The sequence below is a fragment of the Muscardinus avellanarius genome (assembly GCF_963383645.1).
Source record: "Muscardinus avellanarius genome assembly, chromosome: 2".
Lineage (NCBI taxonomy): Eukaryota > Metazoa > Chordata > Mammalia > Rodentia > Gliridae > Muscardinus > Muscardinus avellanarius.
In genome coordinates this window covers 129,641,950-129,655,712 of record NC_137787.1, presented here as the reverse complement: position 1 = coordinate 129,655,712, position 13,763 = coordinate 129,641,950, and the positions used below count along the sequence as shown (strand labels likewise).

Here is a 13,763-nt window from a genome sequence, read left to right as displayed (position 1 = left end):
CATTCTACTTCTGAGCTATACTCTCAGCCCTATTTTATTTTTTATTCTCTTGACATTGTAGAGCATTTTGTTTCACAATTCTGAATCTCCCTCTGTGAGCTTTCTCCATGCCTCCTCTCTGATAACGCATAATCAGAAGAATTGATATACTACCTTCTTTTCTGGGTTCTGGATCAAGATCCCCCATTGTGCCCGGCGTGGTGGTGCACACGTGTAATCCCAGCATTCGAGAGGCTCAGACCGGAGGATTGTGGTTCGCAGACAGCCTCAGCTATTTAGTGAGATCCTCTACAACTTAGTGAGACCCTGTTTCAAAATAAAGAATAAAAGACAGGGCAGAGGGTGTAGCTCAGAGGTCAAATGCCCCTGGGTTCTATCCCCAGACAGCTCTTCCCCCCAAAATCCTCTATTGTGAGTAAATCCTGAATAGACTTTTGTACTATACTCTTTTCCAAGGACACAGAAGAGACTGCTCTTAGACTTTTTCATTCAAAGCTGTAAGTCATAGCAGGAAAAGGTCTCTATAGAATATGAATAGCAATAAAGCCACTGTTTTAAGGGGAGGCAACATCATTTGATATGCAGGGGGCTGGGACTGGAGAAGCAACCAGAGCTTGATTTAATACTGGTTTGAGAAGGTGGTTGAGTGCAGCTCACCCAGAAGAGGCTGGGACCCAGAGGAAGCTCAGTGCTGGGGCGGAGACTCTGACAGCTCTGCCTGACTCCCCAGGGCTTGAACAGAGCCCCTTGCCCATGGTCAGCAGGAAAGCAGTGTGATGCCCTGCAAATGGGGCACGAGACTGGAGCTAGGTCCCCACAAGGCAAAATGCCTGTGACATTGACACAAGCTACGATTGAGATTGGAAAGTACTTGTGAGGTCACTTGAAGGGAACCAAGGGCAGAAGTTTCTCCAACTTCATGGACATGTCCCTGGCTCCAAAAAGGGGGAGAATTCATACTTGGAGAATTAGGGAATAATAGAGCTTTAAATAGTAGTTTAGAATCTGCATGCTTAAAATTCTCAAAGCATGAATGGAAGAACATCATGAAATAAGAATGGAAGTTTGTCCCCAGTACCACAAAAAGAAAATAAAAAATAAAAAAATAAAAAAGAAGCAGCTTGTAAAACCAAACCAGATAGCTCTAAACACAGCTGGAATTATAGGAATAAAAAATATAGTTGCTGAAATTAAAAAAAACCCACCTATAAGTTTGAATAAAAATAAGCTGGAATCAGAGAAAGAACAAAAAATAACACGTCAGACAAAGAAGAAATTAGCTGAAACTATTTTTCCCTCATCAAACACATTATATTAACAACAAACTTATTTGGGCAAAGAAAATAGTGATTCTACTCCTAGTTAGAATAATGTGGCCCAGGTCAGTTGGGATCTCAGGAGTGTTGGGACTCTACAGATCTACATCACTTAAGCAGAAAACCTCTGGAGAGATATGATGTAAAATTTGTAACTTTTTTATTTTTTTATTTTTTTATTATTATTATTATTATTTTTTTTTTTTTGGTGGTACTGGGGATGGAACCCAGAGGCTTTCTATGTCCGGGCTATACTCCCAGACCTTTTTATATTTTATTTGGAAATAGGGTCTCACTAAGTTGCTGAGAGCCTCACTAAGTAGCTGAGGCTGGCTTCGACCCTGTGCGATCCTCCTGTCTCAGCCTCCCAAGTGCTGGGATTACAAGCGTGTGCCAACACGCCCGGCTCTAACTTTTTAAATTTTTGAAGTAAATTTGAGAGGCGGGAATGGTGGCACATGCTTGTAATCCCAGCACTTGGGATCTGAGACAGGAGGATCAGCCTCAGATACTACTTAGTGAGGCCCTTTGTAACTCAGTGAGACCCTGTAAATTTGATGCATATGCTATAAATTATATAACATTTCCTACTAGTTCTGGGACACACTTCCCATAATCAAACACATAAACAATTTTCCATAGCACAAGTGTAGAATTTTTAATATGCATAAAAGTAAAAACTATATAAATAGCCTTTGGTCAATTCTGACCAAATTTTCTATCCAAAAGTGTTAAAAATTTCAGTTTTCAGAGCTTTCTGAATTTCATCAATATAGACAAATCACAGTGGGCCTAAGAAAGAGAGCATGGCAGTTCTAAAGTACTAAGAGGGAATTATTCTCATTTAGCTCTGCTTGGGCATGTGTGCTAGCACTCTTAGTCACAGAAATGGTGACCACTGACCAGGCCAGAAGGTGAAGGTAACAAGAGAGACAAATACCAGAGAGGAACCGGGAGCCGCCAGGAGGAGCCCAGAGCCGCAGGGAGCCACAGGGCAGGAAGTGGTTAGAGGTGATGGTCCTTGAACAGGTCAAGGTGAGAGCTTAGATGACCCAAAGTGGATATGCAAAGGCAGATGTGGATAACCAGGATGGATAAATGTGAGTTAGCTCAAAGGCAGAGTTAAGAGAAGAGCTCATAGAACAAGAGGGTTGGAAAATAGGGATAAGAAGAAAAGGGGAAGATTGCAGAGGCAAGGAAATCAGGAAGAGAGAGGAGAGGGAGCAGAGGAGATGGAGAAATGTTGGGGAGAGAGGCCAGGAGGTGTCTTAAGGCAGATGCATGCCAGGTTCACAGCCGGCCTCAGCAACTTACCGAGGCCCTCCACAACTTAGTGAGACTGTTTCAAAATAAAAAAATAAAATAGGGCTGGGGGCATAACGGAATTCCCCAGGGTTCAATCCCCAGTAACTAACACACACACACACACACACACACACACACACACACACACGCACGCACACGCATGTGTGCACTTGACAGATGCACGCACAGGTGAAAAGGGAATAAATGACCAAGAAGTGAGCAGTAACTTCATAAAATATGTAATAGGTTACTGTGTTCTATAGTCATCCCGCTGTGCTGAGGAACACCGGTGCTCATTCCTTCTGCCTATGTCTGGTACCCGCTATTCAACCGCCTTGACTTCTCCCTCTTCCCACCCTCCCTGTCTCTAGTAATCACTATTCTACCTTTGGCTAGACTTTATTTTAGCTCCTACATATGAGAATATGTGGTATTCGTCTTTCTGTGCGGAAGAGAGGAGCTCAAAGTCTCCAAACATAAATGTTAAGGAGAGGGAAATGCTAATTTTCCTGATTTGATCAGTGTGGGCTGTATGCATGTGTAGAGATACCACACAGTGCTTCATTAATAGGTACAAGTAATATTTGCTAATACAAATGTAAGGAAAAGCAAACTAGAAGAAAGGATTCTGAATGTTTTCATTAAAAACAGATGATAAATATTTGAGATCAATAGTTTTACCCTGATTCAAATATTATACAATGAATCTTTGTGTCAAAGTATCACATAATGCCCCATAAATAGGTATGGTTTTATGTGTCAATTACAAAAATAAAGTCAAAATTAGAGCAAAACAAAGAAATTGAAAACAACAGTAGGGATAGAGAGGGGCATAAGAAGGACAGAAGTAAAAACCTCTGAGAAGAACGGTGGAAAGAAGCAGGACAGGAAAGGAGGGCTGGCCAATTGTGGTGGTGCATTCTTTTAATCTCAGTATTTGGGAGGCTGAGACAGGAGAATTGCAGGTTCGAGACCAGCCTCAGCAACTTTCAGAACCTAGCAAAACCCCATTTCAAAACAAAAAATAAAATAGGAATGGAGGTGTAGTTTGAAGATAGAACACACCTGAGTTCAATCCCCAGTGTCTCCACTCTAGAAAAAAGGAGCTAGAATTTTATCAATAACATTAAATATATTTTAAAAGCCTTTTACTCCACAATAAAGTTAATTGCTCAGGTGGAATTCCTTTCTAATCTTTAAACTTTCAAAAGCCTTTTATCACATGGAGCACAAAGTCACTCATTTTATTTGGGTTTTGGGTCCTTTTTTAGAGGCATTTAATAGTGGAACTTTCACAGAAAATTTTCATTTTTACATATGTACTAACATTTGGAAGGGTCTTTTCTCAGCCCTCAAAGATAAGGTGAGAAATTGATACACTAAATAAAACATGCAAGAGAGATTTACTTTTTGTTTCCAGATAATAATACCCCTAATTCACTATTATTTCCCATTTCAAACAAGCAGCCATTCCACTTGATAAATAAATTATATTTTAGCCAGGTGTGGTGGTGCATGCTTGTAATCCCAGCATTTGGGAGGCTGAGACAGGAGGATGGTGGTTCGTGACCAGCCTCTTATGCCCTTTGCAACTCAGTGAGACCCTGTTTCAAAATAAAGAATAAAAAATAGGGCTGGGGATGTAACTTGGAGGTAGAATGTCCCTGGGTTTTATCTCCAGTATCGCAAAAAATGTTATATTTTTACCAAATAAGTAAACCAGGACATTTTTAGGTTCTTAAATAGATCTATGGTTCTAAAAAAACTGAACATTTATTATTGCATAACAATTTCCACTTCTTGTTCATTAAATTTTATTTGCAACACTGCTTTCCAGATAAAAATCGTGTGACTTTAAATATCAATTTAGCAGAAAGCAACACCCCAATTTTGTCTAAAATTAAAATGCAGGCCAGCTTGTCACCCCAGGTGAGAGGCCAACAGACTCTTTTATTACACTTGCTCTATTGATTCACGGCAAGGTGAGCCAGTGAGTAGTCATTTATGGAGCGGTGTGTTTAGCCAGTGCCTCGACAGATCAGATCACACAGGCACAGAGTCTTGGTTGGGGCGTCCATCTTTCCCTTCTCCTTCACAGCAGGTTCTGTTTACACTCAAGCCGCCAAGTTTTTTTTCATTATTTATATAGCTTCAGCCCCTCAGGACAGCTGACCTGAAATATAATTGATTTTTACAGCTCTTCGCAGCAGGGACACATTGTGTGAAATGGAAATGTAGTCGGAAAGTCTTAGCAACCAAGTTGAACTGACATTTGAGGATTGTTCAGCTCGGGCCTTCGACTTGGCCAGTAGGGGGCAGTCAAATACTGCTGCTCAGGCTCTGTCTGCAGGACTGCGGTTTGGGAAGGTTAGCACATTATTTGAACAAGTAGCAATTGGCAGTTATCAAGTAGCATCCTTAATACGTAATACTTTAATTTCCTATATAAGCCCGTGATTTTGGTTTGTAATATTGTCTCTAATTAGTCCAGTAGTGGTTTGAAGATACACAGTGAATAATGATAAAAATACACGTGATGATAATAATGTACATTATCTGTAATTACCATTTCGTGTTTATAGATTAAGACAGTCAATATCATTCATTTCTAGACACTCCAGGGTGATTGTGGCTCAAAAAGAGAAGACAATCATGTTTCTAACTTTTCATTTCACTTAGGCTGCCCTAAGAATCTATCACAAATATTTAATTTTAAAAGGCAATCTTTACTCTGACATAATTCTTAATAACCTCTTTTGATTATTATAAAGAGCCTCACCATTTTAACTATAATTTTGCTGTGAAAAAGAAAAAGTTGTACTAATTATGTAGCAAGTGCTTATTTCCATAATCAGCAACTAGAAACCAATGCACCATTAATATGTCTTACTTTAAAAATGAATCATTTTAAATATGAAGATTTAAATTAGGACTCAAAAATAACAAAGATAGAAAGCAAAATTTTCCAGAGAACTATAATTAATAAAAAAATTTACTAGGCTGGGACTATGAATCTGAAGTTTGGCATTTACTTATAAATAAAAAGGCAAAATTATTAGCTTAAAGTTTTTCTTTTTTCTTTTTTTTTTTACAAAAAAGAATCATTCACTGTTACTTTAGAAATAGATTTTTAAATCTCATATAGGGTTTAAATAAATCAATTAGACATTATCATGAGTAAAAACAGTATAGTATATAGTATTTGGTTCTCTGTATTAGAGACTTTTTAAAGGGTACATCTTTATGATGTATCTTAAACGTAAGAACCTATTTCTCACTGCTTTTCCTTAAAAATAAATATAAAATTGAATACTACAAAAATGGCAGGACATTAACTTCTGAGGTAAGAGCTTAAATAAAAGAAACAAACTATTTTCTGCAGTGGTATTTCATTAAAGATAAGTTCATATATTGCTTCTTTTTAGATAACAGATTTTCACATAAGAGAAATTTAAGTGCAAAATAAAATTTGTTCTAGGTGTATTGGAATAATATCTTTAAACAATTTGAATAAACTTTTAGCATCGTTTTAAATTAATGTAAAGCTTCTATAATTTTAAATATCTTAAACATCTCTTGATTATCTGATATTCTTAAATATTACATTTAATGCTTATACATACTGCATTTATACTCATAAATATTGAATCTTTCAAGACTTAAATTCCAGTTGGAATTCATCTGATAATGTTAAATATTTTAAAAACTTAAAAGGATGTTCTCAGAAAATAAAAATAATTTAAAATCTTAAAATTTATTCTCTGACATTTATCAAAATCTTGAAGTTTATGAACTAAAATAAGTATTTTGAATAATAGTAATCATGATAAGACTAGCATATCAGGCATGGGTTTGATGAGTAGATAAGTATACTAAGTGTAAAGTTCACAACGAAAGTCTCATACTTTAAAACCAAGTGAAGATTTAAATTTTTGCCAGCTTTAAAGTAAAATATCACTGATTTTAAAATTATCAGTTTGACTAAAATAAAAATCTCAAAACTAAAAACAGAAAATGTTCTAAATAGATGCATTTTGGTTGATCTGTAATAACTTTATAATATAGATGTACTTTTAGGGAAAGAGACTACATTCCAGATTTTTCTATGGCTTGAAGTTCTCAGTTTATGTTAACAATGAAACATAGTTACTAATAATTATATATCTTTATGGACACATTGCAACAGGTAGAATTGTTTACAAGACACAGTATTAGTTTATCTTGTTTTAAAAGTAAGTACTAAGATATTTTCCCTGTTCTAATTGATAGAGTCAAGATATTTAAAAAGATATTTTATGTATAGCTTTAATAACCCATAAAGGCGAATTTCCCTAAAAATTTGTTACATTAGAAATTACTGGACTGTGTGGAACTACAAGGAATTAGTGTTAATAATAATGAAGCACAAATTTAATATCTATTTTTCAAACACTGCAATGAGTCTATTGCCCATGGCACAGAACTAAACAGAAATTGTATATTCTTTGGGAATTGCACTTATTTAAAGTGAGAAACGAGCAGCCTTACCTTTGACGTCTATCAGCACGATGACATGAAGTAAAAGGAGCATTGCAGTCAATGTGAGGCTGAGGAGATGCTTAATATCAGAACAATCACAATACGTTTACAGCGGTTGAGTTACTAGACTGTACTCCGCACACCTCCGAAGGAGTTCTGAGCTGGTAACTTGGGTTCCTCCTGTGTGTCTGAGCATGCTCACAGCTGAAACTTCACTGGCACGAGGGAAACAAACTCTTGTCACGATGTAGCCTCCCTTTTTTGTGTTTTTTTTTTTCTTTTTTGTTTCATTTCATTTTAAATCTACCGTTATACTCCTGGTCTCTCGTGTGTTCTGATGTGTCAAAGGAGATATAGACATGACTTTAGGATTTCAAGAAACAATTTTAATTCCTTACTTTTCCTCCCTTAAAGCAGATCATATTTTACTTATTTTACATCCAGATATATAGAAATTCTTAAATAGGAAGGGATATAGATTTATGCTGAATAGGCTATGAAAGTCTCTGCGAACATTTTTCATGCCATTAGCAAGTGACAAAATGCTACTTACTAGCACACAAAGAATATCTACTACTCAAATGCACTTAAAATTTTTGAATGACGTATAGAAAGATAGTAATAATTAAAATATATAGCCTTGTGCTCAAAGGTTACTTACTGTAAAAACATTTCTATGGAATTTTAAATCTCACTTACTTCCTTTATAATCATATTCCTATTTTAAAGTGTGTAATTTATTCTTGCTTTCAGTTCTGTGTTGGGCATCTACCAGAAAACTTTAATTATGACTTAGTCCTCACCTCCGGGGAGCAGCTTCCTAAACAGCATTGGTTGTGCAAGTTACAGTGGACAAGGGCTTGTGGCTGTAGGATTCAGCTGAGCCCCAGAGCGACACTGTAGAATTTCCTTGTCAGAGTGTGTATTTTCCTAACTTGGGAATGTATAGGTAGAAGACAGTTTGTACTTGATTTGGACAGTGGGTTTTATAATTAATGATGTAGATTTTCTTATATGCTGTGATTATCTGTATCCTAACAACATTGTTAGGAAAGCTATATTGTGATGGTTGTTGCTATCCCAAATCACAAGGTGGGGTTTTCCATGTTCTTTCTTTCAGTCCAGGCTTTGATGAAATAAGCTTTCAAACAGAATTTAAAATAAAAATATTTTATTTAACACATAATGAAGTTACTTCTCTGTTTTCAGAAGAGAGCTAAATTCCCCGTGATACCTTCCAGATACGTTTAGATGTATTTTCATTTGATTTTTCAAACCCAAAGAAACAGCAACAGAGAGAATAAAGTTAAAGATGAAAAGAAATACTTGAAGATAGTTTCTTATATTTCAAAAACCTTTTTTTCCCCTTAACAAACTTTGAGGACTTTTTAGATAAACATCTTTGTATTTCACTTTAAAAATGTCAGAACTGATTAGGTTTTTTAAAAATATTTTTTGTTCTGCCAAGATGATGGATGCTAGTTTGCTAGTTTCTGGTACTGAAACTTTGAACATGAAAATTTAAATGCAGTTAAATGCAACGAATTGTCTATTATAAGTTTATTTAAAGTTTAAATATATTTTCTCTGAAAACATAATTTTTTTTAAAAAAGTCAAGATTTCAAAGAACAGTCTAAATTTCTTCGTGAATGGTAAACTTTAGCAGTAGATTTAAACTGGCAAAAGGTTAAATCATTATCTCTTTTTTAAGCTTTTCTAAGCTAATCTTTGAAATATCACAAAAAGATTCAAAACTCAATAATTATAAATAGTAGTAAGAATATCTTTGGCTCATTATGGGGTTTTAAAGGCAGAAAATGCAAGCACTGAGATGTCATATTCATTTAATATGTTTTAACTTTGATTTATCTCCTGTGCATATCCAGCCTTCTGAACTGTAACTGGAATGGTTGAAATCTACACAGGGCTATAATGTCTGTGATTAAGTAAGGGTAAATGAAATTTACTCTCTTCTTAAAGACATAATTGGTAAGGAGACTCCAGAGAGTGCTTCATGTGGAGCTGAGATGGAAGACTCGTGCAAACTGGCTCATTACTGGATATTCACTTCACATCTGTATAAGTGTGTTTGATCCGTCCTTGCCTCAATCAACTCATTTCTTCATGCCTGTCTCCTGTCAATAACATCCACACTTACACTCTATACTATACAGTATATAGTACAATTCAATATGATTCTGGCTAATTCCAGGGAGTTTATTTATTATAGTACTAATTACCTGGTTCTATGTGTGGGAAAAGTTGAAGCCTACATTATCTTTGATTTTGCTATAGATCTTATGCATGTCTTAGAAATCATTGTTAAATATACAGTTCTTAAATCAAGAATATAACTTAAATATGGCCAGAAAAAAATCAATTTTAACACATTTTTAGAATCATATGATTGGATTGTTTTTCAAATAAGCTATAATTCACTATTTTGCCAAGTTACTGCTTTCAGTCAAGACATTTACTAAATGCCCACTGTACTTAATGGTAGTATAGCCTTGGACATACCTCTCATTTATACAGACTCTTCCAGTGTTTAATTCACAAAACCCAGTTTGTTAGCAATTTGTAACATGTTCTGTTTTGGGGGGAGAAGGACGTAGTGACTTTTGGTGAATAAATTATATTAATAGATAAGATTTTCCCTCGAAAAGTTGAATTATATAATAATAAATATAAGAATTGAACTGATAACAGGCCAACAATGACAGAGCTCACTTGAGTCACCTCCGTCTTACATGTCAAGTTGTCATAAAGCCTTAATAATTTAGCAATAGGAGCTAAGTATTTGTAATTATATGTTAGACTTTCTACAGAGGTTTATAACATTAACTCATCATTCAATAAGACTGATACTTTATATAATCTTTTCAGCAGTGGAAACAGATTTATTGGCACCCCTCAGCCAGAGTGAACCTAAGTGAATCACACAATCTTATGAGCATTCTGCGTCCATTAGTTGAGCCAACCAGTCCCATTAGAGGCAAGAAGGCCTAAGTGTTCTAACTCTGATGTTCTAAACTTAAAATAATTTAAGTTATGCTTAATTTATCTGGGAATTTTCACTCTTGGCAAGCTTCGCTATGAGGAACACAGCCATAAACCCGGAGTAAAAAAATATCACAAAAGACATCCACTGCTGAAAATTTGGAAGATTAGAGACTCTGAAAGGCTGCCTTAGTTGAAGGTAATAACTTCTGCATAAAAAAAATGTTATCACATTTCTAGAATCTTCAAACAGGACAATCAAAGCTAATGGGAAAACACAGGAACAAACAAAACTCAGACACTGAAACAGTGATGGAGCACAGTAAGTCAATGTAGAAGGCCAGGTTGTCTTGACAACAAAGGTGGGTATCAGAGCTGCAACTTCAGTGGGAAGGTCTGAGACCCAAGTCAGAGCTTCACAGAGGACCAAGCTTGGGTGCCCTCAGCACCATCTTGAAGAAACATAAACTACATAGGAAAACATTCTGGATTTAGACTCACCCAAACTTCATCCAGATTAACATCAGTTAGATACTAGCTCATTATCAAGGATCAAACACCCAGAGGCAAGAGTTAATGAAACAAAATAATATATTTAGGGACCTGATTACTTGCAATATTGAAATGGTCAGGAGAAAAACAATTGGAATAAAAAATAGTAAGAAATAAGAAATCATCAAAAAGAACAAAAAGGATTATTAGAAATGAGCAATGTACTTCTGGAATTTAAAAATTCAATGAATAGTTTTGATAGTCATTAAGGCAAAGTTGAAAAAAATGGCTGCAAATTGGATTAGAACTGGGCGTGGTGGTGCACGCTTGTAATCCCAGCATTCAGGAGGTGGAGACTGGTTTGCGGACAGCCTCAGCTACTTAGGGAGGCATTTTGCAAATCAGTGAGACCCTGTTTCAAAAAGAAAAGGACTAGAACAGGGTGTGGTGGTGCAAGCTTGTAATCCCAGCATTTGGGAGGCTGAAACAGGAGGATCATGGCTCATGGACAGTCTCAGCTACTACTTAGTGAGGCTCTTTGGAACTCAATGAGACCCTGTTTCAAAATAAAGAACAAAAAAATAAAAAAGTAGGGCTGGAGGTGTGGCTGTCGTAGAATGCCCCTGGGTTTCATCCCCTAACACCCAACCCCCCCCACACACACAAAAAAAAAAAAAAAATAGAAAAGGACTAAAAAATAGGGCTGGGGGGTGGGGGTGTAGCTCTGAGGTACAATGACCCTGGATTTCATCCCCAGTACTGCAAAAAAAAAAAAAAAAAAAAAAAAAATTGGGATTAGAAAGTAAAGGAGGCACTCGGTGGGTGGTACCGATAAAAGGAAATGAAAAGCATGGAGGAAGCTGAGAGATTTGGGGGAAAGCATGGGAAGTTTCCATACAAAGCTAATTCAAGTCCCTAAAGGAGAAAATAGTGAGAAGAGGCAGTGCCTGAGGGGATCAGGGCCAAGTTGTCTAGACCTGATCAAGTACAAGGACTTGTGAACATGGGAAGAAGAACAGGTTCTACTAAGGCAGACAAAGAAAAATGATTTTAGAGATTAAAATCTAGATATTTGGTTTTGAAATTGCCCAACATCAAAGAAACCAAGGTGGCTTTAAAAAAGAAACTAGAGAGAAAAGACAGATCTATGAAGAAAAAGAACGGTAGTGACTTGTGCACAGCACAGCAGCAGTAGTGGCCAGGGTGAGGATAGAAAGGCTCAGGGTTCTAGCGACTGGAGGTCATGCCCCTCGTACTAGCTCTTAAGGGGAGTGTAAACGAATAGTCGTTAATACAAGATGTACTAGGAAGAGCCAAGGTGAGGATGCAGACAGGAGGCTCTCTGGCACTTCAGGGAAGGGGACAATCTATCAGAGTGAAGGCTGTTAGGTGACACCTGATCTCTGTCCTTCTTGACTGATGATTTTAGAGATTAAGAAGTACTTTCAAGCAAATTATGGTTGTGCATGCCTGTAATCTCAGTGCTTGAGAGCCGAGACAGGAGAGTGGCAGGTTTGTAGCCAGCCCCAGCAACTTAGCAAGACCCTGTTTCAAAATGAAAAGTAAAATAGGGCTAGGGGTATAATTTGGAGATAAAATGACCCTAAATTCAACCTTCAGTAAGAACAACAACAACAACAACAACAAAAAGCAGTATCAGCTCTTCTGGTTGTATCAAGACACATGCAAGTAAGGCTGAAAGAAGGAAGGAAGGAGGAAAGGAAGGAAGGAAGGAAGGAAGGAAGGAAGGAAGGAAGGAAGAAGAGAAGCAGATTCGTGTACTTGTGTAGAACAGAGAGAATCCTCACCATACATTCTGGGCCAGATCTCAAAGGGTAGACACTCAAAAAGTATGCCAGAGATATTGTAGTACTTTAGATTGTTGTTCTTTGTGAGTCCACACACCCTGTAAAGGATCACGCACCCCCACCATTTGCAGTGACTTGACAGCATTTCTCAGTAGGTCATGTGTATTTCTCTGCTCTATTGACATGGACCCTGGTAGTGAGATGTATTTTCACCAATTGAATGTGATCAGATGTGACGTTTGCCACCTTTCCACAGAGGCTTTGGATGTGTTTTTAATATGGCTTGGCTTTCTTTACTCCCCATTCCTTAGCCAGAATGAAAGCCACATGGAACATGTTTGAACCTGAGTCCAGCCAAGCCCAGAAGAGCCACAGATGACCCACAGAACCATGAGCAAGGCAGACACACACATTCCTGTACACTTTTAAGACCTCCATTCTATTGTGATTGTCACAGAAAAACCTGACTCAGCCTGTTAGATCTGGAAATCTTCAGCCCAACCCTTGGTTTTGGAGGATGAAGACTGAGGCAATTAACCTCTGGCATAAAGTGTGTGAAATAGTTAATATATACATTCAATTTTCCCTTGTAGAGTGTTTCTTCTTTTGGAATATCTTCTACCTAAACTATTAAGAAATTATTTCTAAAGCTGGTATTCCTTTTGTTATTAAAAAAATTATTCCTGAACATTAACTAAATTCCCTCTCCCTTTTTTCCCCTAAAATTGTGCGTATTCTAACTGAACTTCAATGCACACTTAATCAATAGTTGCTATTTTCTAGTGTGTATATATCAAAGTTTCCTTCATTTTAAAGCTTCCAATAACATAAAATAAACTAGAATCTTATTAGGTGGCTGTCTAAATTTTCAGGTCTGTGTATTGAGTTTACCCTAAATGAGTGTATCTTTATAGAGTTCTAACCATGTATATTGCAGGGTAATGATATTTGATTTAAAGTCACAAATCATTTTTATCTAAATTCTTTTCAAATTCCTTGTGCCAGCCTTTCATTTTATAGGATCATAAAGAAGGAAGCCTGGCAGCACCGCAGAGGCCCTTGACCCAGCCCCAGCACCTGTGATGGTGATTACTATCCCTCTGTTCTCAGGCCTTGCCTTTATACCATTTCTTGAATATATTACTTCCTACCTACTGACAGTTGGCTGAAACATGCAGAAACCCCCCCCCCCAACTCTTCATTGGAGAAGAAATAATAGACAGAAGGCCCCCAATATTCAATTAATGGCTCTATTTCTGGAGAGCAGAGTTAACTGCTCATCTTTGGGCTCTTTGGGCCACCCCATGACAATCAGGATGGATAT

At 36.9% G+C, this 13,763-nt stretch overlaps 1 protein-coding gene across 2 annotated transcripts in view; it reads right to left on the bottom strand.

The window, feature by feature from the left end:
* The window catches only part of RXFP2 (relaxin family peptide receptor 2), a gene marked incomplete at both ends in the record, with an annotated part of 67,544 nt that extends 60,353 nt beyond the window's left edge, over positions 1-7,191 (bottom strand). For both annotated transcript variants that reach the window (XM_080690043.1, XM_080690044.1), the window contains one exon: positions 7,149-7,191. In XM_080690043.1, coding sequence (XP_080546169.1) covers positions 7,149-7,191 — 43 coding nt within the window. The remainder of the gene's footprint in view (positions 1-7,148) is intronic.
* Between the last annotated feature and the right edge of the window lie 6,572 nt (positions 7,192-13,763).